This window comes from Sceloporus undulatus, chromosome 4 (genome assembly GCF_019175285.1).
Source record: "Sceloporus undulatus isolate JIND9_A2432 ecotype Alabama chromosome 4, SceUnd_v1.1, whole genome shotgun sequence".
Classification (NCBI taxonomy): Eukaryota; Metazoa; Chordata; class Lepidosauria; order Squamata; family Phrynosomatidae; genus Sceloporus; species Sceloporus undulatus.
In genome coordinates, this window is record NC_056525.1 from 144,117,618 (window position 1) to 144,140,247 (window position 22,630).

General features: G+C 38.8%; 1 protein-coding gene across 1 annotated transcript in view; it reads right to left on the reverse strand.

The window, feature by feature from the left end:
* The window catches only part of CTNNAL1 (catenin alpha like 1), a 75,974-nt gene that overhangs the window by 8,422 nt on the left and 44,922 nt on the right, over window positions 1–22,630 (reverse strand). The window contains exons 6-15 of the mRNA XM_042464390.1: window positions 17,094–17,183; window positions 16,443–16,613; window positions 15,390–15,590; window positions 14,402–14,488; window positions 13,495–13,653; window positions 11,845–11,937; window positions 10,820–10,970; window positions 2,703–2,740; window positions 1,301–1,351; window positions 1,048–1,202 (exon numbers count right to left, since the gene is read on the reverse strand). Coding sequence (XP_042320324.1) covers window positions 1,048–1,202; window positions 1,301–1,351; window positions 2,703–2,740; window positions 10,820–10,970; window positions 11,845–11,937; window positions 13,495–13,653; window positions 14,402–14,488; window positions 15,390–15,590; window positions 16,443–16,613; window positions 17,094–17,183 — 1,196 coding nt within the window. The remainder of the gene's footprint in view (window positions 1–1,047; window positions 1,203–1,300; window positions 1,352–2,702; window positions 2,741–10,819; window positions 10,971–11,844; window positions 11,938–13,494; window positions 13,654–14,401; window positions 14,489–15,389; window positions 15,591–16,442; window positions 16,614–17,093; window positions 17,184–22,630) is intronic.

Here is a 22,630-nt window from a genome sequence, read left to right on the forward strand (position 1 = left end):
TGGCCTTTCTGGTAGCTATCACTTCTGCTTGCTGTATATCAGAACTGGCAGCTCTTTTGGTTAGGGAGTACTTTTGTACCTTTAATAAGAACTACATTATTCTCCATGGTGACTATTCCTTCATGCCTAAAGTGCTTTTTACCTTTCACCTTTTACAAGATGTGGTTAGCCCTTCCTTTCCTTCTTATTTTTCTTGTGTGCTGTGCGTTCAAGCTGGGCTTGTAAGAGAACTGGTCTTTGAATAGCTGGAAGGGGGGACCTGCAAAAGTTGGTTTTCTTGTTCGGCTATTGCAAGATCTCATTGGTTCTTCCTACCTATCTCTGGGCAGTGACAGACAAACCCAAATTGTGTTGGTTCCTTCTTTCAGCAATCCAGAATACACCTTCACAGTAAGTACCCAATGTGGCTGTCCCCACATAATCCTTGGCAACTTTACAAAAGGCTCTGGGTCTGATTTTATTGCTCCAAGAAAGCATGTGACTGATTTCTACAACAGGCCAACTTACATTATCCCACAATATTATATATATGTTGCTATAAATGGTGGGCGGGGGGGGGGGAGGAGAGAGAATTATCTGCATTACAGTATGTACTGTATTGTCCAGGCCAAACTAGGCATTACAATAAATGTTTAATGACTGTGAAAAACAGCAATTGTACATGTAGCAGTCATTATTCTTTGTATTATAAATTCTAAATTTTACAACAAGCAACAAGTTAACATTCTGCACCCCCTATATATTTTGCAAAGTCCTATTATCAAGTCAGTATTATGGAGAAAACAGAACATGGGGTAAGTTTGCTATTCCTGTTGGGAATCAAGAATAAAATATATAGTTGTCATTTTCTTGTTGAAGCCACACATTTGTCATACTATCTAGTTTAGGCTTTGAAATAATGAAGAGGGGGAAAATCCAGATTTAGATGAGGACAGGATGGGACACAGAAAGACAAAAAAAAAAAAAAAATCCACAAAAATAATGTTTGACATTCAGCATACTATTTTCTTCTTTATAATCCTCCTTCCCTGCCCAGTTTGTGATTACCTTGTAAATAAATACATGGAATAGGCCATGCTGGAGAGGCCTTGAGCATGTCGTACAATCTCATTTTCTGGGTCTTCCCATTTCTCCATCTCAGAGTCAACACAGATTGCCAGTTTATGCACTTCTATGCCTAATTTCCCAAGTTTTGTTTGTTCCTAAAAAAACATAAAAGTTATTCCCTTTTGGTCACTGTATTATACAGGCTAATAACTAGTGTAAATATGTATTAGTGGATACATAACAAGTATCTTACCTCACTGTCAAGTTTGACTGGCTTTAAGGCTTTCAAATTTGAATTATGTTTCTGTTCAAAAATAATAATAAAAATTTACTGAATGAGATTTGATTCTAATATACTTATTAATCTAAATTCCAGAGTGAACCAAAGCTACTGTCACAAATGAGGCAAAACAGACTATATTGAGGTCAGTGAAATAATATGGTAGTGGATTAATACTGGAAGAAAGCAAATGCAGTGCAATTCTTGATGGTTCATTGTACATGACATCTATGTCTTATAGTACTTGCTAAGTACTATTTTAGTTACAAATATGTGAAGCTGTCTTACACAATGTCACAGTGTCTAGCTTAGTATTATCTACTCCAACCTTGTTCAGTCTGGCACCCTAGATGTGTCAGATGACAACTCCCATCATCCTCAGCCAGCACTGCACTGTCCACAGTGGAAGATATTGTGGCCTGTAGCCCAGCATGTCTGGAGGTTACCAAAAGGTTGCTCTTCTCTGAGTTTGAGTGGTTCTCCAAAGCCTCAGAGAGGTTATTCATATACTCTACTACCAGGCATGGTTGTCAAATGGACAATGCCAGCAACTTCATCATGAGTCTTTAGGAGTTTGCTACCCAGAACAGAACTGTCACACAGGAAGGTATGTTGTGTCATTGTGAAAAACTGATCTGCTGGGTAGTGAGCTAATACAATGACCTTCTTGTAAAGCCTGTGTTAAACAGAAGTAGTTTTCTGCAGCAGTCACCTGTGTCACCTGACTCAATGAAACTGAGCTTTAAGTCAACTTTCCCTCTACCAATTTTCTCTATCTTTCAAGATTACTAACTACTGAATTATGACTTGGTACACACTGTGCTGCACTTGGGGAGGACGGGAAGACTCTGCTAGACCCTGTCAATAATGTGGAATGTCACAACAGAGTGGATAAAATGCTTTAAACTTTATCTTCTAAAGCTGGCTTATGCCAATAAAACTACCAAAAGGTAGATCCTCTAGTGCAGGTTTTGGTGAAAGCTGACCATAGATTCACACCAGACGACCTAGAGATTCCTAGGGAAAACATATTAATCAAATCCGTGGATAATCAGATCCGCAAACGTGGAGGGCTGACTGTATTTCATAACCCCTCCCTGAGTTGCAGGTGGGGTAGAATGGCCTTCCAGAGGTATCCAGCACCTTGTCAACGTTTGCAGAATGCCAGCTGCATTTACTAATGTTGCATAAAGGCTTGTTCATCTTTCATATTTAGCGAGGGAACAGGTTTCTCTGTTAAGCATGGGCACAGTGATATGATGCTGTTGTCACTGAAACAAATATAGGTAATTAAGGTGGTACATGGGAAAGCAGCAAAGTAATTGTTCAGCATAAGAAAAGGTAAAGACAATCATTTCTGCAAAAAAGAACTTACCCCTGGCCTGGGTAGTGACAGGTAAGCACGCTTTTCTCCTATGAACAACACACCAAAAGTAGTCATGTAGATTTCATACATGCCATCAAATTGTTTCATTTCTTGAGGCTGTGCAAAAATCTTTTTCTTACCAAAAAAATACCTACCTTCAATTATTCCTCTTCAAAGATCACACAGGATTTGTATTCTGCCATTTTGCTTTCAATATAAAAGAATTTCTACTATTGTTTACTGGTACATCTATAACTCTTGGAAGTCTTGACAAGTAGAATGGAAACCCCACTGTCCCAACACTAGCAGTTCTAAAATCTTCCATACAAACCTATATGAACTGCGAGAGTCTTAAGAGCCACAAGGGAAGACTTTCTCTCAATCCCACCATCCTAACAGGGTGAGTGCATGGGACTTCGCAGTGGCTGCTCCCAAATTCTGGAATTTCCTTCCACAGGAGGCTAGGATGGCCCTTTTCCAAATCTCCTTTTGCAGGAAGGCAAATACCTTTTTGTTTAAGCAGGCTTTTGGTGTGTAATTTTTCTCAGGGAGGCCTCTTATGGAGGTGTGCACATTATTTTTAAATTTTGTATTTTTAAAATAATTTTTATACTGTCTCAATGTGATTATTTTTAATTGTTTTTAAAACCTTATTGTTAGGTTTTAATTTATTCTTTTTGAGAGCCGCTTTTAAATGAATGAATGAATGAATCAATCAATCAATCATATTTCTGAATGCTTGGGGGGGGGGGGGGAGGAGGTTTCTACATTGAAAGAAAGCCCACATTACAAGAACTAGTACAATAATTAAGAGGATGAGCTGTGAATCAAAAAATCCTTGGTTTAAAATACAGTTTAATTTATGAACATACAGAAGTAGCCTCAATCAAGCCAGGATGCTAAAAGCCTCAACTCTTCATCCAAAATATTTTCTATTGTAAGAATGTCATTAAATAAAATAATTTAAATGGCAGTAGTGAAATGACAGTACGGAAGCACTTCAAATGACACAATAAAAAACCAACACAAAACTGCATACAGTACTTTCAAGGCTCATTCTGCTGAAATCAACATCAGCATATACTAGCCTAATAGAACCAATGGGACTTAGAATTACTTAACTCTTCTGATGGCACCAGTATTATTGTGTCACAGGAATTGCCTTTCCAATTTTTTTTTATGAAGCATTGGGTAAATTTTGGTATCATGCCAAAGCTTATCACACTAAACTGTTTAGATCTCAAACTGTGGTTTGACCTTCTAAAACATACAGTGTTTTAGATCTACCTGCTTGTTCTGTATCCATATGCTCACTGATACTACTTCTGGGGTTCAATGGCCCCCAGTGATGGTGAAGCTGCCATCTGTCATGGTTTGTTGATTCAGAGCCCATAACAAATCAGTCTTTGTAATTTCATATCAAGTCATGGTTTCTGATCATGGTTTTCTGTTGGCAACAGGCCAAGCTTGCTACTTCAGACATTATGCAAAGCTACAGATAAGCTATCTATGCTGATAGTTCAAAGAGAAGTATATGGTTGCCAGTTGAAGTGTGTATCCCTGATTTCCCAAGATCATATGGACATCATTGGTGGTGGTGGGGTGGGGGGGGGGGGGGGGGGTTCTGGACCTGGTGGCTTCTGGATGAGCTAGATTGGTTGATATTCAGCTTCAAAATATTTCACATGCTGCTTCCAAGACTAGGACATGATTTGGATTTGGATTAAAACATCAGGAAACATGTCATGCATAAAAGTTGTTCAGCAAAGGCTGCATCTGCACTGCACAAATAATCCAATTCTGGAAATTGTAGTTTTGTGAGATATTTAGCCTTCTCTGCTAGAAAGCACGGGGCAACAACAAACCACAACTCCCAGAATTCATAGCATTGACCCATGGCAATTAAAGTGGTGTCAAACTGGATTATTTCTGCAGTGCAGATGCATCCTAAGACTGAACTCTCTTCCTTTGGAGGTTTTTCAACAGCTTGGAGGGGCAACACTCTGGATTCCTTATGCAGTGGGTTTCTACAGGGGGTTGGACTTGATGGGTAGATAGGATCCCACCCAATACTATGGTTCTGTGTAACCCATACATGTTATTTATCAATTCACCTCCTTGTTGAATAAGAATTCGACACAGGTACATTCATGGACCTCCACACAGGTGACTGAGGCTGGATTAATGCAGTTAAGAATTAAATGCAGTTCAACATCACAACTGTCATAGCTTCATCTTACGGAATCATGGGATTTATAGTTTGTTGTGGCACCAGAGCACTCTGACAAGACTAAATAACTCACAGAACTACAGCTCCCAGAATTCCATAGCACTCAACCATGGCAGTTAGAGTAGTGTCAAAGTGCATTAATTCTGCAGTACAGTTGCTTTGTACTGGTAGAGGAAGGAACTTTGGTTTCTATGCTATCTGTGGGAGAAGGAAGGTTGCTTCTTCTTTAACCATCTTAGAAATACACCCTCAGGGCTCAGGTGGAGATAGTATGAATTGGTCTGTCCCTCTTTCTTCTAAATGGATTGGCACTGAAAGCAGATATTTCTACTACCTTGGTAAAATACCAGAAGAAATGGGCATCTCCTGCACCATGGCCTGCATGGAAACATATGCTCTCACCAAACAAGCAAAAATGAAATTAAATAAAAATCTGAAGGCCAGTAATTTGTGGGCACATTTATTAGGCTGATCTAACCTGCTGTATCATCAGCAAAATTATAGGTTTGACAACTGAATGCCATCTCCTCAAGATGACTCAGAATTGCATTCAGAGAGGCAAATTAATTATCTTTTAGGGAGGACCGTGGTATAGTGAAGTGTTGGACTAACACACTGGGAGACCGGAGTTCAAATCCCCACTCTGTCATGGAAACTCACTGAGTGTCCTTGAACAAATCACACTCTCTCAGCTTCATAAGGAATGTAAGAGCAAACCCCCCCCTGAACAATTCTGCCAAGCAAACTTTATGATAGGTTCATCTCAGAGTAGCTGTAAGTCAGAAATGACTTGAAGCCACACAAAAACAGTTGGTATATACAAATATACTAATATATTTGCATCTTTTTCACTTAGATACCAAGGATATTTATCAAAGAGTCTTTACACGCTCCAGTCTGGTTTTCAAGTGGGGTTTCATTTGTAGGAAGAAGAAACTGGCACATTCTCCTCCACTTGAGCACACAGATAGTCTTATGTATTTATTCAAGTAATTACTCACACATTCCCTACATCAAAAGCAAAAAAAGAGGGAGTATATATGACATCTGTATGATAGCAGAGTGTGGACATGACCTCTCTCTCCTCTCTGGCAAATGTTTTCAAATCTGGTCATAGCAGTAGCAAACCTAGTCTCACAGACCAAGAAACCTTCTAAGAATAACCATTCTGACCTCAGAGTATCACAAAGAAGATTTTAGTCAAATTGTTCAGAGGAAGGAAAAGGAAGAAAGACATGCTTTGCTGCTAGTTGGCACCTAAAAACATAGGCCTAAATGCAATGTTATAAATGTCAGGATAGGTTTTGAAGGTGCATGAGAGGATTGCAAGGAGAATCACCCTGTTTGGTTCTGCAGAAATAAACAACTGCATCACCAGAACAGCTCTGCTCATTCCATGATATAGTTGCAACCATACTGGATTTATCCAAATATCACTCCAGTTCAGTCTTCTGCCTCTGGTAATTGGCAGACAAGTACAGCAGCAAAAAATATGCAACAGCAATGCCACTAAAGAAACTCCATATTCCGTTCATTGACTCTTAAATTCAAAGAGCCAAGGACTCTGAATGCACTGTGGAAAGGACAGAACATATGTCAAAAGGAAAGGGGAACAGTAAACCAGAACTGGATGAGACTGGAGGCGGCTGAGAACATTTTTTTTGGGGGGGGGGATGCTGAGTCAGTGCTGAAATAATACAAACTGCACTTCTGCTTCTCCCATAAAGTAAAGAGAACACAAATTAAAGTTGAGCCAAACTGTTCATTGTAAAAATACACTTCATTTATTAGAAAGTGTCCAGCACATTTGGGTTGCTCTTCATTCTTTAACCCCCATCAAAATCACAGAATGTTTGCCCCAGAAATATTAAAAACATACCTTTCCCATCCACATTCCAAATATCAAGCTCAAAATTTGTAAAGTGGCATTTAAAAAAAATACATTACTGTAAAAATATAATGTTTGTAAATTAAAAGGTGAGGACTAGCCCATAAATAAAAGAATAGGGGAGAGCTGGATAATGGCATATATCTCCTCATGATTCTAGTTTTGCACTGAATTCTTCATTGAATGCCAAATAATCAGTTTATTCTGATATAAACTTTCAAACTGTAACCAATTATTTTAGAAGGCTGCTCCCTCCCACTTTATCTTTAAGGGTTACATTTAGATCATTTCAAATGCACAAAAGGTCAACAGATTTTAGCTGCATAGTATATATACATTTCCTAACTTTACATAGAATACATAGAAAACATTTCATTGATAATGTTATACAATATAATTTAAAGTGCAACACCATTTTACCAACAAGGTTTAAGGTCATTTAGGCGTAGCTCCTAAAATGGAGAGGTGTGCTTTGGGTTTAAATTCCAATTTAAAAGAAATTTAGAGAAATCTGATTCTACTGTCTTCTTCTGGGTCAATGTGTATCTCAGCTATGATAAATTAAATGGCTAGGCCTACCTCATGGTTTATATAGAAATTGCATTTGCCACAGCAATGCAATGAGTATATCCCATGCTCATAGTGATATATGGTGGCACATCACAGTTCTTCTTTAAAAAAATCCAGCTACTTCTCATACTCTGGGTCTTGATCTAGATGTCCCTCTAGAATTAACAGGATTTACTTTATTCTTGAATAGCCACACGGCTGTGGGAATGCACATGCGCGCACCTCGGACACACAGCCCATTATTTACCCCTCCATTCGTCCCTCACATATAAGCAAGGGACATGGTTTCCAAAACCACGAGAAAGGAGAGAGGACTGTATTTGTCCATGGACATTTGTTTCTGTGAGTTGGAAATAGTTTCTTTTGCCTAAAGACACAAATCACAATCAGTCCCTTTTGTGTTAATGTTGCTTCAGCTTTTTCAGAACTTCAGTCTTAGGCCCATAAAACAGAAATAAGGCCCCAAGAAGAGAAAGGAGAAACTCCTTGTCAAATGTGCTAGTTGTGCTTTTTAAAGATAATTCAGCAATACCAAAAAGGGGGGAAAGCACAGGTAAGATAGAAACACACTTTCTTTATGCTATTTCCAATGAGCACTTATTCATGTTTTTCAAACCTACTTTACCATTTGCATCTAATTTTTATCTTAAATATATAAATTAGATGAAGAGTCTGCACCAGAAGAAACAGAAAAAGATATAGATTTAAGTAGGAAAGACAGAATTTCTTCCATTTTTACAGCCATAGAATGTATAATTAAAAAGATTGTATGTACAGCGCTGTGTAAATTTACAGCGCTTTATAAATAAAGGATGATGATGATAATAATAATAATAATAATAATAATAATAATAATAATAATAATAATAATATAATGACAAATGGCTGGCCTTCAATTGTAGTACTGCAGCAAGGCTAGATAACATCCAGTTATTTAAAACCAAACATCTGGCAGGAAATAAAACTCTCCTTCAACCAGATCTGGGTTAATCACTCTGCTAAGGATGCTACAGATATCCATTATGGAAGCACAGCTTCTGTGCCTTTAATAGTTGTATGTAAAAAGGAGACATTTGCTAGATGCCACTTAATGCTACAGCAGCAGCACTGCAAAGAAATTGTAGCTGAAACTTTTCTATACATCTCTTAAGAGCACAAAATCTCTACTCTGCTGCTCCTATAGGATAATATAGAAGAGATGCATATCATTAGATCAAATTCTGGCACATCTATCTGTTTTGTCCTATTCCTTTTTAAAAGTGCCTCCTGTATGTTTACCATTGTTCTGGAAAAGGGGGATTGCAAGAGTGTCTAGGGATTGTATGTGAGTGAATTGGACCACAGACACAAGCTAGTTAGCAATCACTCTAGGGAAAAATGGCACAGCAGAGTTTCATGAGGCGGAGAGAGGAATATTTTCTCTTCCAAATCTGCTTTATCTTTGGTAAAGCATTACCTCTATCTACAACCTGTCTGAACAATACCCATGAAAGAGAAAGACCTCAGATTGCAGTTTGGCCTTGGGCTATATTCTTTTAAGCATGCCCTGGGGTCGCACAAGTATAGAAGTCCAAAATAATTAGCATACAGTAGTTCCAGGTCCTCTTAAATGGCAATAGATTATGAATTGGGAGCACACCAAGACAAATGCAGCCTTCCCTTTTGGCACATTGCAGTGGCTTTACTGAGTCAAAGCTACTTTTCTATGTCTGATTTTGTCAAACCCAACTTCCTTTTTTGCCCTGAGTGATTGTTTTCAATAAAAGACACAACTGAATAAATACATCAAACATTACATTTCTATAACATGAAGAATGGCACAATCCAATGAGAGAGTTTCCTCCATAAAAACTAAAAAGCCAAAGAGAAACCCTTCTCCAGAAAATCAAATTATGCTTATAAATGAGGTCTCTTGACAAATAACACTACAGTGCCTTAGGCAAGGACATTGAGAGACAAATTGGCACTTTTACAGTTTCTTTTCTACATGCTACACAAATACCAGGTGACTTACCAACCACAGAAAATAGGCCAAAAGTTGTGTAGAGTCATCAGAGAGATCCCATCCAAGCAGAAAGGAGAGCAGTTTAAAAATCAAATAGCTACATTCACTACATTGTGAAGTGAGCAGAATGAAAGCAGATAGTACAGAAATAAAGGGTGTTTCTTTTTACAAGAACATTGGACAGTTCTGGTCAGACTGAAAGAAGGCTTCTTTATAACTCCCTCACAAAAAATGTTTCAACTGCTTTGTGTTACTAGTTATTCTTTGAAGTTAATTTATTGCTGCACCACCACAAAAAGCAAGGTCTACACAATTACTTCATTGTGTAAAAAACTCTATTCCTCTAGAATAGTGGCTTTCACATCACAATGTCCTAGAGCTCTTTAGAAGTCTATCAGGACTCCCCCATGTTGGACAAGCTGTCCTCAAAGCTTTTCCTTCACCAGCTGATAGGCATGAACTTTCCCATCACATCTAACTATCCTGTAGCAAAATGCAGGAATTCCAGTACTGTCAAAGAGAGGTTCCTATATTGTCAAATCAAAGTAGAAAAGACTCCTTGAGGTGTTCAAGGCTTGAAAACCACTTCTCTACAAGCATTAACTATGGGCATAATTAGGCAAAAACAAAGTCTTTTTTTTAGATTCACGCCCTTTTCACAGGGGGGGGGGGGCTCAGTAAAATTAAAGTTACAACAGGCTCAGCCTCAGCATGATACTCATAATTTCTTTGCAAAACAAAATACTAGATGGATTCAGAATTATTATCTAAACACTTAAGAACTGCTTTGCACTTCATGTGGCATCACAGTACACCAATGTTTGCTGGGCTAATAACTGTAATGGATACCTGCATGCCTCTGTAACCCAGGGTGGGCAACCTTATTAATGCTGAGGACAGCCCTCCCTCAGAGCTGATCTGTTGCATGGGGGGGAGCTGCAGGCCACTTGTTGGTGGAGCCCTTGGATACAGCCAAAGAGTCAAATGCAGGCACATTCATCTCTCTTCTCTCTCTCTCTGCCATGACTTTGTCTCTTTCTTTCCCTCATTTCCTCCCCACTTAGCAGGCTGCTAGAGAAGAAACCAGTTACTTTTTCAGAGACCTGAACTGATCCTTTGCAGAAATGGCTTTTGAAATTAAGCAGAGGTCTGCAGGTTGATATTCTTAGTTTAAACATAACTCCAAGGACATACATCATATTCCTTGTTTTTGGAGCTTGATGCCTGCCCTACAAACTTGTTTATACATTTTAGTGCAGCAGACACCTGGGTACCTGCCAAACTGTACAAAGTAGCTCCAGGTTGTCATTACAGATTTTGTGAAGTCTACAGTTTACATTATAACTATAGCACTCAGAAAATGCGTGTGCTGTAAAATGGTAGCTTGTATTTAAGTACAGTAGGTTGTCTGTATCTCAGAACAGCCCTCTCACCTCGTCTTCCTTCAAACACGTCACTGATTTCTCTTAAGAGCAGGGACATATCACTCAGCTGGGATTCCCAAGCCTCACAGAACACATCGAGATTTTCTTTTGCAATCTTACTAGAAGGATGCAGTGTCAGGGTTTCTGCAGCAGAAATTATCTGAAGGAAACAAAGCAGATCTTGCCTTGTAACATAAAATTGCTAATCAACATCCATCCCCAGAGGCAAAGAACAAACAGTCTTTCATTTGTATTTTATTTTTTTTAAAAAAATAGAGCTAGCTAGCATAGCATTTACTCAGCAAAGCCTTACAAACATTAAGGGATTTCACTGGGAGTATTCTGAGCAAATTTATTCTGCACAAATGGCTTTGTTAAAATGAGTGAAGTGAGAAAACTCACTTTAGTTATATTTTGAAGCATAAACAATGTAATTCCCATTAGATTTCAAAAATTAGAACTAATTTAGATACCTCTAAATGTTTTTCCACCTGAACTGTACTGTTGCCATGCAGTACTAGTTACCAAAACAATCCCATAACTTTATCCTAAAGCAGTATTACTACTGAGATATTTCAGAAGAAAAGGGTCTCTAACATAAGATTCCCAAAAACATAACACTATTATTACTCCAAAGCCTGTTATGCTTTTTGCATTGTTATCTTTTGATATATCTGCCAGCATTTTGATACATTTTGTTAAAGGAAAAGCCATCAATCAGTGAAAGCCTATATTACAATCAACATAGGCGAGAGCTTTGGTAACTACATCTTACTAGCTAGGCTGGAGTGCTTCATTCTGATTTTAGTAATAATTTGATTAAGGACTCCTTCTGGAGCTCTCTAGAAGGTCATAGAAGTTAGCTATTTACTTACACCTTCCTTCCTTCATTTTTCTTTCTTTCTCTGAAGTATTTATGCCTTCTCATAGCTTCGTTAGTTTCAGGGATCATATATTCAAAGGAGATACCATTCGCACAAATATACAATGAGAACATTTTTCTTCTTCACCAGGAAGTTAGAAAGTACACATACCTGAGGCCCAGTCACATGAAAAGTGTCTTCTGCATGTAGACAAGTAATTTCAAGTGGCTCTGTTCCAGAAACGTGCCTCAATAAATGACATATCTAGGAGGGGAACAAAAAAAAAAAAAAAAGCCCAACTACCAATTATGGACCTCGTAAGGAATGCAACCTAACAGTATATTATGGATGGTAAATGAAAAGTTTCAGAATTTAGAAAATCCAGGATAAGACTTCAGCTTCACTGAACACCTAAAAAGCTGGGTGCAGAGGCAGCTTAACTCTTTCTCTGCTCATCATTTTCCTCCTTTACTCCCATCCCTCAGATCTTTCTTTTTCAGACACCATAATAAGGCTATGGAAAAGAGTAAGGGTAAAAAAACTAAAGGTTGCCAGACAAAGCGTTCAGAGCGTCCTTCCCCAAATATCACTTCTCTTCTTGCTGTTTTAATGGAGATCTCTTTCTAGTTTGGTCCATGAGCATGCTTAACTCTCTTCTTTGAAATGAATTTTGACCCCATTACATGGCTTAGTCTGTCATGGAAAAAACAAGGCATTGTTGGCATTGTAAGGATTAAAAAATATTCCATTACCTGAATGTAAAATTTAGTTAAATAAGACTTGTTCAGTCTTTCAGATGTCACTAGACTTTGTGATGTTATACAGTTGTCCCTCCTGATTTGTGGGGGATCCGTGCCAGACCCCCCTTCCCGCAAATCCGGAAAAACATCAATATTGGAGTCACCACTGGTTTCAATGGCAGTGTGCTCCTATGTGTGCCACTGTGCAAACGCCTCAAACACACACACACACCATTTTGTCCCTCCCCGCTTGCCAACCATGAACTGGCGAGACCACAGACTTCAAGTTCAAGAATCAGGAGGGACGACTGTATTTGAAATCAATAGTATCAAAGGTTTGGCAGAACTATTTCCATAGTAAAAATGATGTTTTTAATTCTAGTAAAGAAGATGCATTAAAGACAGCAATTAGTATGACTACAGAATGAATTTGGAACAATGGTATAGCACCTCAACTCCCATTATGCCAAAAGAGGCCTGCTAACAAGGCTGATTTTAATAGATCCAATAGGTCAGCAACAGAGGTGTCAGAAAGGCATCTAGTTACCAAGCCTTACCCTATGAGCATAAGCTGCAGTCCACCCTTGTTCTTCCCATCCAAATAGAAGCAGACAGCCAAAGCCCAGCATATCCCAAGGCATACTTCAGAACCCCAATACTGTATAACGTAACAGTTATACTGTTAAAAGTCTAGAAAGGGAATAGTTAAAAGTCTAGGAAGGAAAAGATGGTATGAATTTTCTTAAGTGTACACCTCAAAATAGTAGTAATTTGAAGGCTCCAGAACCAATCTAATCCCGGAGGCCTAAGCAGCGTTAGGTTAATAGTTGAATGAGACCCCAGCAAGGAATAGCAGTTGTTATAGGCTATATTTTAAAGGAAGGTTATGGCTAACCACCTCTGAGTATTCCTTGCCTAAGAAAAAAGAAATTATGAAATTAATGGGGTCAACGTAAGTTGACAGGTCACTTGAAAGCACATGCATACTCCTCAAAATAGGCAGGTGGCTTGAAGTTCTGATATTTAAACATTTTGGAACCCTTCTTTTTCCAATAAATAAATGAATATGGCATGAACCTACCTCTATCAACTGTTCTTTCTGTTCAGACAGCTTACAGCTATGTTCCGCAACAGCTTCTATGTTTCCTTCCGCTCCACAGATTTTCAGTGCTTTCAAAACAAGGTGATCTGAGTGATATTTTATCAGGTCTGCTGCGACAGATGTTGCTACACTGTGGAGCTTTGGTATTGGGAAAAACAATAAGAGGTTATTACACTGGGTAGTCTGTGGAGCACAAATGCTCCTAGGTAGAGAATATATACAAAGACTCCTGTTGGATTTCTCTTTAATCTGCAAATGATCAGTAATCGCATATGGGTGGATAAATTTACATAATGGTGAGCTACTAGCTTTTATGAATCCACATGCAAGGCTGGGGAATTCTAGGAGTTGCAGTCCAAAAAATAAGTTTCAAAAAGCTACAGTGCAACTTCCTATGTTTCTTTCTTCATTACCTAACACTGCCACTCTTTCCCAACTCCTCATGGGACAAAATGATGGCATTTAACTGTAAGCAGATATTTTCCATTCGTTTCTTGCTCTCCTTTTTAGGTAAGCTCAAAGTGGCTCCAAGTATGCGCTCTTTTTAGATTTTATAATACACAACAGTAGCTGATCACAGAACACTTAATGGGCCACAAAATGTATAAATAAAAGCATTGGACATTCATAATTAATATGAGCCACAGTGAGCCAAATTCTGCAACCAAATTTAACAACTTGTGTTCTTGCATGCATGTCATACCCAGGGCTTCCATTCAGGTAATTATTTCATAATAACCTCTTCTGAAAAAAGGCTTGAGTGGCATGTTCAGTTAGCTGAAACTATTATTACATGGTCAAATCTCTAATGAGCCAACTATTTATTCTACAGAAATTACATAAGAAGAGTCAAAATGTACTATAGATTGTAGTGAATTATACTTACTTCTCTGTGAAGTTCGTTCATGCACTGACACATTTTTAATATGGCTACTTCCAGGTCTTCTGTGACATCCTTTTTTTTCTGACTTTGCTGAAAGGAAACAATCCCGCCCCCGACCATACATTATTTCAGGCAATTCAGTTGTCCAACCAAATTTTTAAGAATGAGAATGAGTAGCAGTAATAGCAGTAGTGGTTGTAGTATTAGTTAATGATCTCATTGTTTTGTGTCTGGCTATAGGGACATAAACAGGTCCCACTTGCATCTTTCCTGCTCTGTATCAGCCAATAAATGGTCATGTAATAAGTGCTGAAGCAGCTAAAATGTGAATCCTAGAAGATCTGAAAGGGGGCATGCTGTGCATTTCTGTATGGGAAGCTTTTATTACGTGTCTCCATGATGCAGGAGCACAGCCCTTTTTTCAATATCTTTTAGTATAATTTTAGAGCTGGGTGAGCAAAGCGCAGCCTATGGGATGCATGTGTCCTCCAGAGGTCAAAATGTAGTACTATCAACCCTCAGTATCCATGGATTCTTTATTCACATATTCAACTATTCATGTATTGAACTTTTTTTAATATTCCAAAAAGCAAACCTTGATTTTGCCATTATAAAGGTAACATAATACCAGTTTTTAACTAACTTTCCTGGAGAAATGTATTTTCCACACTATCTAGTCTTACTGGGTTTTGATGTAATGCTAGGTAAGCCACAGACAGAAGGTCTGCAGTAACTGCGTTCAGTATCACCTTTGGCAGAAAGTTATGATATAAATCCTAAACAGATAAACAGTTTTTGGTTAGCTGCTCCTGCTGTAAGTGGAAACAACTGACAAGAATGACTAGTACGTTGCATTATCCTTGACAAACCAGAATTCTTGTTATGACTTTTGAACATGCCTTTTATGTTCCATGTAAACTGATACTGAAGTGTATTTCTTTGTAAGAAGAGATGAACCAATTAGAAATATTAGAGAAAAGATTAATCTTACAGCATACATCCATGCTGACACCAACTGCTCCAGTTCCATCTTTGCTTGCTTGGACAGCTCCAAGATGCGTTCCCTGTTCTCATGGGTAGTGTAAGCAGAATCAGTAAAATCTTCTGTGTGTTCAAGGACAACACGCAACATTGCCCGAAGGTTCTCCTTTGACAGAAGATAAAGATTCTCCCGCAAACCTTCCACTTTATTCTGAAAAAGAGGGGGGGGGGGAGACGGATGGACCATAAGCCAAAAAGTAGAAAAGCCTAATATATCAGGGCTAGTACAGCACTGTAGCTTAGTAGCTGAGCTTTGAATCAGGAAAACCCCAGTTCAGATCTCACTTCTGATAAATCATTCAGTCTCCAACCTGTAATGTGGTATTAACAATATTGATTCAACTTTACAAAGCTGCTGTAAAGGTTATGAAGTTAATGTGTGCAAAATTCTTTAAATGATTATATATATCTACATAGCTATATATCTTCTTACCAAGTTTCCTTTAAGATAGAGCATAGAACCTTTTCTTAATGAACCTTGAGGGGAATTATCCCCCACCAAATATCTTCAAATTAGTTTACACAATTTCCTTTCTCTGAGCCCTGTATTAACAATTTAGAGGGATCCAAGGTGCTGATTTTGGATGCCCAAAGCCTTTGCTGATGGATACTTGAATCACTCACATGCAAAACAACCTTTTTGTTGTTGTTGTGTGCCTACAAGTTGTTTCAGACTTGTGGTGACTCTAAGGCACTGAAAGAGTGTGACTTGTCCCAAGTTACTCAAATTCGAACCCTGGTCTCCAAGTGTCCTAGTCCAATGCCCGAATCATTATACCACACTGGCTACAAAACAACATAGTGTATTTAATTTGTATTTCTGAAACAAGGAGAAAGGGATGTAAATAACTAAAATATCAGAATTATGATGTTTTAAAACATTTACGGTTTAATTATTGAGCCTCCTTGTGTCCCTTTCCAAGAGAAAGACAGCATATAAATGAAATAAAATGAATGAATGAATGAATGAATATTCTCTCAAGACCTAAACAAAATCCCTCACCTTAAATTCCTTGATGCCAGAATAGATGCTCAATGGTCCTGGTTCGTTCTCTCCACTGGGTCGAGAGTCTGTTACAATCTCTATCACCTGCTCCAAAGCTAGTCTCATTCTGTGGAACACAGCTCCTTTGTTTATGCGTGCAGATTCACAGTCAGGATGCCTTAAACAGGTCTTGAAAATAATTTTTTAAAAAACATTACCCAGATATCTCTGTGCAGTCTCCTGAGATTAATCCTTATATACAGTTGGTCCTCCATATCCACAGATTCAAGCATCCACGGCTTGAGAATATTTAGAAAATATATAAATTCCAAAAAGTAAGCCTTGATTTTGCCATTTTATATAAGGGACACAATTTTGCTATGACATTGTATTTAATAGGACTTAAACATCCCCAGATTTTGATATCTACAGGTGGTCCTGAAACCAAACCCACTGTGGTATACTCTTCCATAAACAAAATAGCAAAGGCTGATTCTCAGTCTTGTCAATTAGTCAACCACAGTGTTTGCCACAATTTCTATCACAGTCCTTTAGAAAGCCCTCCAGCTTCCCTATGTGTTGTCTCATTGCTTCAGTCAATTTCTTCATATGCTGCAAGAGTAAAGAGGCTTCAGAGAGCAACCTCTGCCAAACAGAGAAACCAGTTACCTTGGAAGCGGTGAGAAGCATCATGGTACATTTCTCAAGAATAGTCCTAGCAGCAGCCATCTTAGCCTTTTTCTTTTCGTCCTTTAGATCCTAACAAAAGAAAACAAAAATGGCAGGAAGTAATGAAAGCATTTAGCTTTACTGATCTGATAAGGGGAAAAAATCAGCTGGTTAACCAAAGTTTGTAATTATTTTTGGGTGCCTTCAACTCGTTTCCAGCTTATGATGATCCTATAGTGAACCTATCATGGAGTTATCTTGGCAAGATTTGTTCAGAAGGAATTTTACCCATCTCTTCTACTGCTGTTTTTGAAGGGGCTGTGAAGAGATATTTGGATGGCTGTCATACATTTTGGATTGATAAGGATGCAGTACAGTAGACTATGAAATCTGAAAGTTTGAACTCTCTTATCTGCTTGGGGGTTTCAGCAACAGTTAGAATGTCTAGATCACCAACCTCTCTTGTTTTTACAATTATGGCTGCCATTGTCATTCTAATAAATCTTCATTAGTTATCATAAAATATATGATCTCTATTGAATCATGATTGTTACCTCATATAGGCAAAGATATAAAACATTTCACATTTTTGTGCCTCGCTCTCTATCTTAAGAAGTAAATCAAACACAGAACCCAAAGTAAAGCTACATGCTCCAGAACCCATAACAGCACCACTCAAGAGGAAGAGCAGGGACTCCCAGGTAGGAACTACAGTACTCTGGATTCCTGCTCTGGCCTAGGCCTACTGAACAAGCAATCCAATGTTGACAGAATTCATGCATCAACTGTAAGACAGCACAGACTCCCATGCAACTCTTTGCTCGGAGGCACAAATGCAATCTGAAAAGACAGGGTATAATTGGAGTACAAGGTTTGAGGATAGAGGTTCTTTAAGGCAAAGTTGGGTAACTGTGGCATAGGTAGGGGCCTCTTCTTTGCCTCTATGCACCTACAGCAGACTGCACTATCCCATTTAAATCACAGTCATAAATGACTTCTGATTATGATTTCCAAATTTTTCAGGATGACTGAGAAGGTATTTCAAGCTAATCCAGGAGTAGTGAGTTTCCCTTTTTAGGCATCTTTTAGCCAATCTAAAACTGTGATATGTGGAGGACTGGGAAGAGGCTGGGCAAGCCTGGGAGGCACAATAAAGGGTGCTGGGACTACATGCAGCCTGTAGGCTACACCTTCGCCAGGGTATAGGTAGGGGCCTCTTCTTTGCCTCTGCAGGCTACACCTTCACCAGGCTGCTAACTTAACTCTCTGATAACTCTGCTTAGAGTAGTAATTGGAGGCCTGCTGCAGTTTTAAACCTGTATTTCATTTAAACAAGGTGCTGTTCAGAACAGCACACAATATAGGCAAATGCATTATAAATCAAGCCATAACTGCAATTTTAGCTCTTGATTTAGGTGTGCAGAAGGGAAATTAGGCTACCTTTGTTGTTCAAAATAGAAGATGTGAGGAGTATATAATGAATTCTGTGTGGCTTCTGATCCTCTATGGCAGTGCTTCTCAGATTATCAGATGTCGGGAACTGGCAATCCCCCCCACCCAATGAGTCAGAGACCAGGACTATTTTTGTTCCCATTGGGTACAACTGTTCATTTCTTTCCTGGAAACAGTCTCTAGACCAATGGGGCATGGACCACCATTATGAGCAGCATTGCAATCACAGTTCTTCCAGATTTAGAATTCTGTTTGTGTTACTTCACCACTTCAAGATGTGAACTTACTATAGAAATTGATTTAACAAAAATTGCAAACTAGGCTTCTCACCTAGTAACACGACTCCAGCGGCTGAGGTGTAAGAGAAACAGCAAATACCATAAGATTATCAATGAATCTACAAGAACAGGCAACTATCTATATTGAAGAGCTTTCACTAGAATATGATCCTTGCTTTCTCAATTCTTCAGGTTTTACAAACTCATTTTAAGTACTTTCCCCCCTGAGATAGTGATTGATTATATCAATATAATACAAGTACTTAACAAAGTACAGACAGACAGAAAAAGATACAAAGAGAAAACACTTCCCATATAGTATCATATTAAATCTACTACTATGAGTGACAGGTCAGAGGAACTCAGCTTTATTAGAAATTTTCTTAACACAAGGAGATAATTTGGTAAATCCAAATGTGCCTTTCCATGGGAAGAAAGTGTCATGGAAGGTTGTTTTACCCCACACCAGCATGTTTTGTGAGAAAGGGGAGATTGAGGCTTATATAAATTTACCTGGGAGATAAGTCCCATTGAACTTTCTTATTTTAATAACAATTTTAATATTTATTCTTAAACATAAAAACAGTAATTTATTATATATTAGAGCACACACACTTTCCTTCCCACATCGGGCTTTAAATCTATTCTTTTCAAAATTTACCCAGATGCTAGCAGCATAAGCTATCTCCCTGTGTACAGCAGATGTTTCATACCCATGTTATCATTTTTCTTATTGTTAGTAACAAAGCTGGCAGCCACGCACAATTAAATTAGGCAGTAAGAAGAAAAAAAGGTACAATACTTTAAAAAAACACATACATTTAACCTTCAGATTTCCTAACAAAAAATAGTATCAATAAAACCAGCTTGATTGTTCATTCTCTATAGGATATCTGAAAAACTAAATATATTTCATAATACACAATTTCAGTTCAAATAAAACTGCATAAGATCTTGGATCCAGCATTGCCATTGGGGACACAGATGGTCTCAGTGGTATAGATACCTTTTATCAACTTTCGACTGATATACCAAGTGCAATCCTGTTTCTGAACAGAAATGGCTTAGTTACAGCTACTCACACTTTCCTTTTTACACTTGTTTAGTTTGTTTTAAATGTTTAATTTTCCATTATATTTTACTATGCTTTGGGATCTTATGGTTTAAAGTTTGGTTTCATAAAATGGCCATAAAGATTTAGCTCTTCCTCAGTAGAGAAATAAAATCAACACATACATGTAAGACCAACCATAAACTAATATTCTGTACTTTAGTCACAGCTGCTCATCTGTAAATGTCACCTATGTAACACCAGTCCTCCTCTATTTACTATCAATATTTTATCTCGCAGAAGTGAAGTGTGATATTAGCGAACAGTATTATGAGGATGAAAGACTTAAGGTTAGAGATGCTGCTGTTATTCTGTGGCAAAGGTGGACAACACACAATTCATGTGCTGGATGTGGTTCCTCCACCTGCATTTGAAGCCCCCAGAAATCTCTCTACTACTATCCCAAAAAGAAAAAAAAATCATTTTTAAAAAACCCAACACTCCAGTTTTTAAGAACCAAAACCACATTCCAATATCCTGTCTACACTGGTCAGGATACTTGGGGACAGACCAGAATATCCTGACCCCAGAGCTGCCCCAATCTCCCCCTCAGCCCTCCAACCCAACATCAAGTGGCTATTTGCATGCTTGTCCCGCTGTGCTGCCTGGCATGTACACCGCCACATCATGTCACTTCGCCCTGAGGTTAGAACAAGGTGCCCAGCTATAATCACACTGCTGGGCACATCTTTCTGACCTCAGAGTGACTGACCTGTGGTAGCAGAAGACATGCTGGGTGGCACAATAGGCGGCATTTCAAACAGTTACTTGGGGCCAGAAAGGAGGGTTCCAGATCTTCCGGGAAGATCTGGAGGAAACTGGGAGGTACTTTGATATGTTTTAAGAGAGGTATACTCTGGTTCTGATGCAGAATGGGCCAGACAATGTTTGGACTGTTCACACCAGAACTGGGGTTTGGGCCGTGAATTGTCCGGTCTCTCAATCGAGAGGACAGGGGAGGCCATTTTATTTAGCCTGTGCAGACAGGGCTCAAGAAGCACTGGTGAGCAATTTCAGGTCACTTCCAGATTAATCTTTTTTTGGTACTGGTGTGTGTATGAGTCCTGGTGTGGAGCAACTGGGCTCCAGATCTGCCAAACCTCAAAGGGAAACTGGTTGGGCTCAGGATTTCATAAATCAACAGACACACTGAATACATAAGAAGAGCTTCAATTCAAGCAATTTCCCCCCCTTACTGTACCATGCTAGAGCCACTGCCGGTACCTGCCAAGACTTCCACTGCCCATGCTTCCCACCTCAGCCATTGTTCCTAGTGGCATCACATGGCTGAACCAAGCCATCCTTAATGTTCCATTATAGGCCCGAACAGACAAGCCAAAATAAAGCTGATTGAGGTCACTTTGGAGGTATGCTGTTTAAATGCTGCATGCATCTGAAGAGGCTGGAAGCCATGCCAAAGCCACTCTCCAGGCCTAAGAACCAGAGCGCAGCTTTGGTGCAGCTTCTGGCCTCTTAAGATGTGTGTGTCATTTAAACAGCATACCTCCAAAGTGACCCAAAACAGCTTTATTTTGGCCTGTCTGTTCAGGCCCTTCATTCCTAACCTAACATTATTGTTAAGCATTATGTGGGGAATTAAAAGTACAGATGAGCCAGGGGTGTAGCTATTTGCCAGGGCAAGAGGGCATTGCTCCTCCAAATAAGAATTCTGCCCCTCATGACTTTTCCTCATGATCTCCAAATTTCTAACATTAGTGAGACTCTGAATATCACTCACACTCAGAACTCTTGTATTTGTTGTGTTCACATTCCCAATAATGTTGCCTGCTCCCTTTTCTTTGGATAACCACACACTATTTCTAAATGCTCAACGTAAATTTTAAGTTACCACAATGCTAGAAATTTGGGAACTGATGAAAAATTTCATTGGGAAATCAGATTTCTTTTTTGTGGAGCAATGCTCTCATGTTGTTGCTCCCACTCCCATAACTACACCTCTCAGCTAAATCCAGCCAACCAGCAAACCTTGGAATACAGTCCACTGATGGGCCCAGGAAGAGGAAGATGCCCTATAGAGGATGCTCTGGTTGAAATATAAAGGTATAATCCAAAACTCCTAACATGAAACAGTAGAAAGGTATAGACAAGGGCTCAGGAGCTATGACCTTTGAGACGTTTTTGGAATAACGCCCACAGTTTCACACCACTGGTTTATGTGAGTTTTGAGCTGATGGGAGTTGAAGGCCAAAAAACATGTGAAGGGCTTCCATTGCCCATTCCTGATATAGAAAATCAAATTCTGCTGTACTGAGTTGCTATTTTTCTTAACTTTCATACTGTAAATAATATTTTAACAACACAAAATGCAATAGCGTTTCTACTCATCACATATATTATTGCCTGTTGTAACAGAGTCTTTTACAATGATTGGCTGAACTGATACAATAGCACCAGCCAGCTACTCAAGCACTAAGCAATTTGCAATCTCTCCTGCATTAGGGAAGGGGATGTTCTCAGTTTGACTAGATTAAAACTTCAGGCAGGAACAAACTGATGACTGGGAAGAAGTCACTGAATGTAGGGAAGCTATGGAATAGGAGCCCAAAGAGCAAGAAAGCTAGAGGAAAGACATTCCAAAGAAAAGGGGAGAAGTTACAGAGGAAATGAAACAGGAAAGGAGCAAACTGAGATGAGAAATAATGAACACCATAGACCTTAAGGTCAGAAAAGGCTGC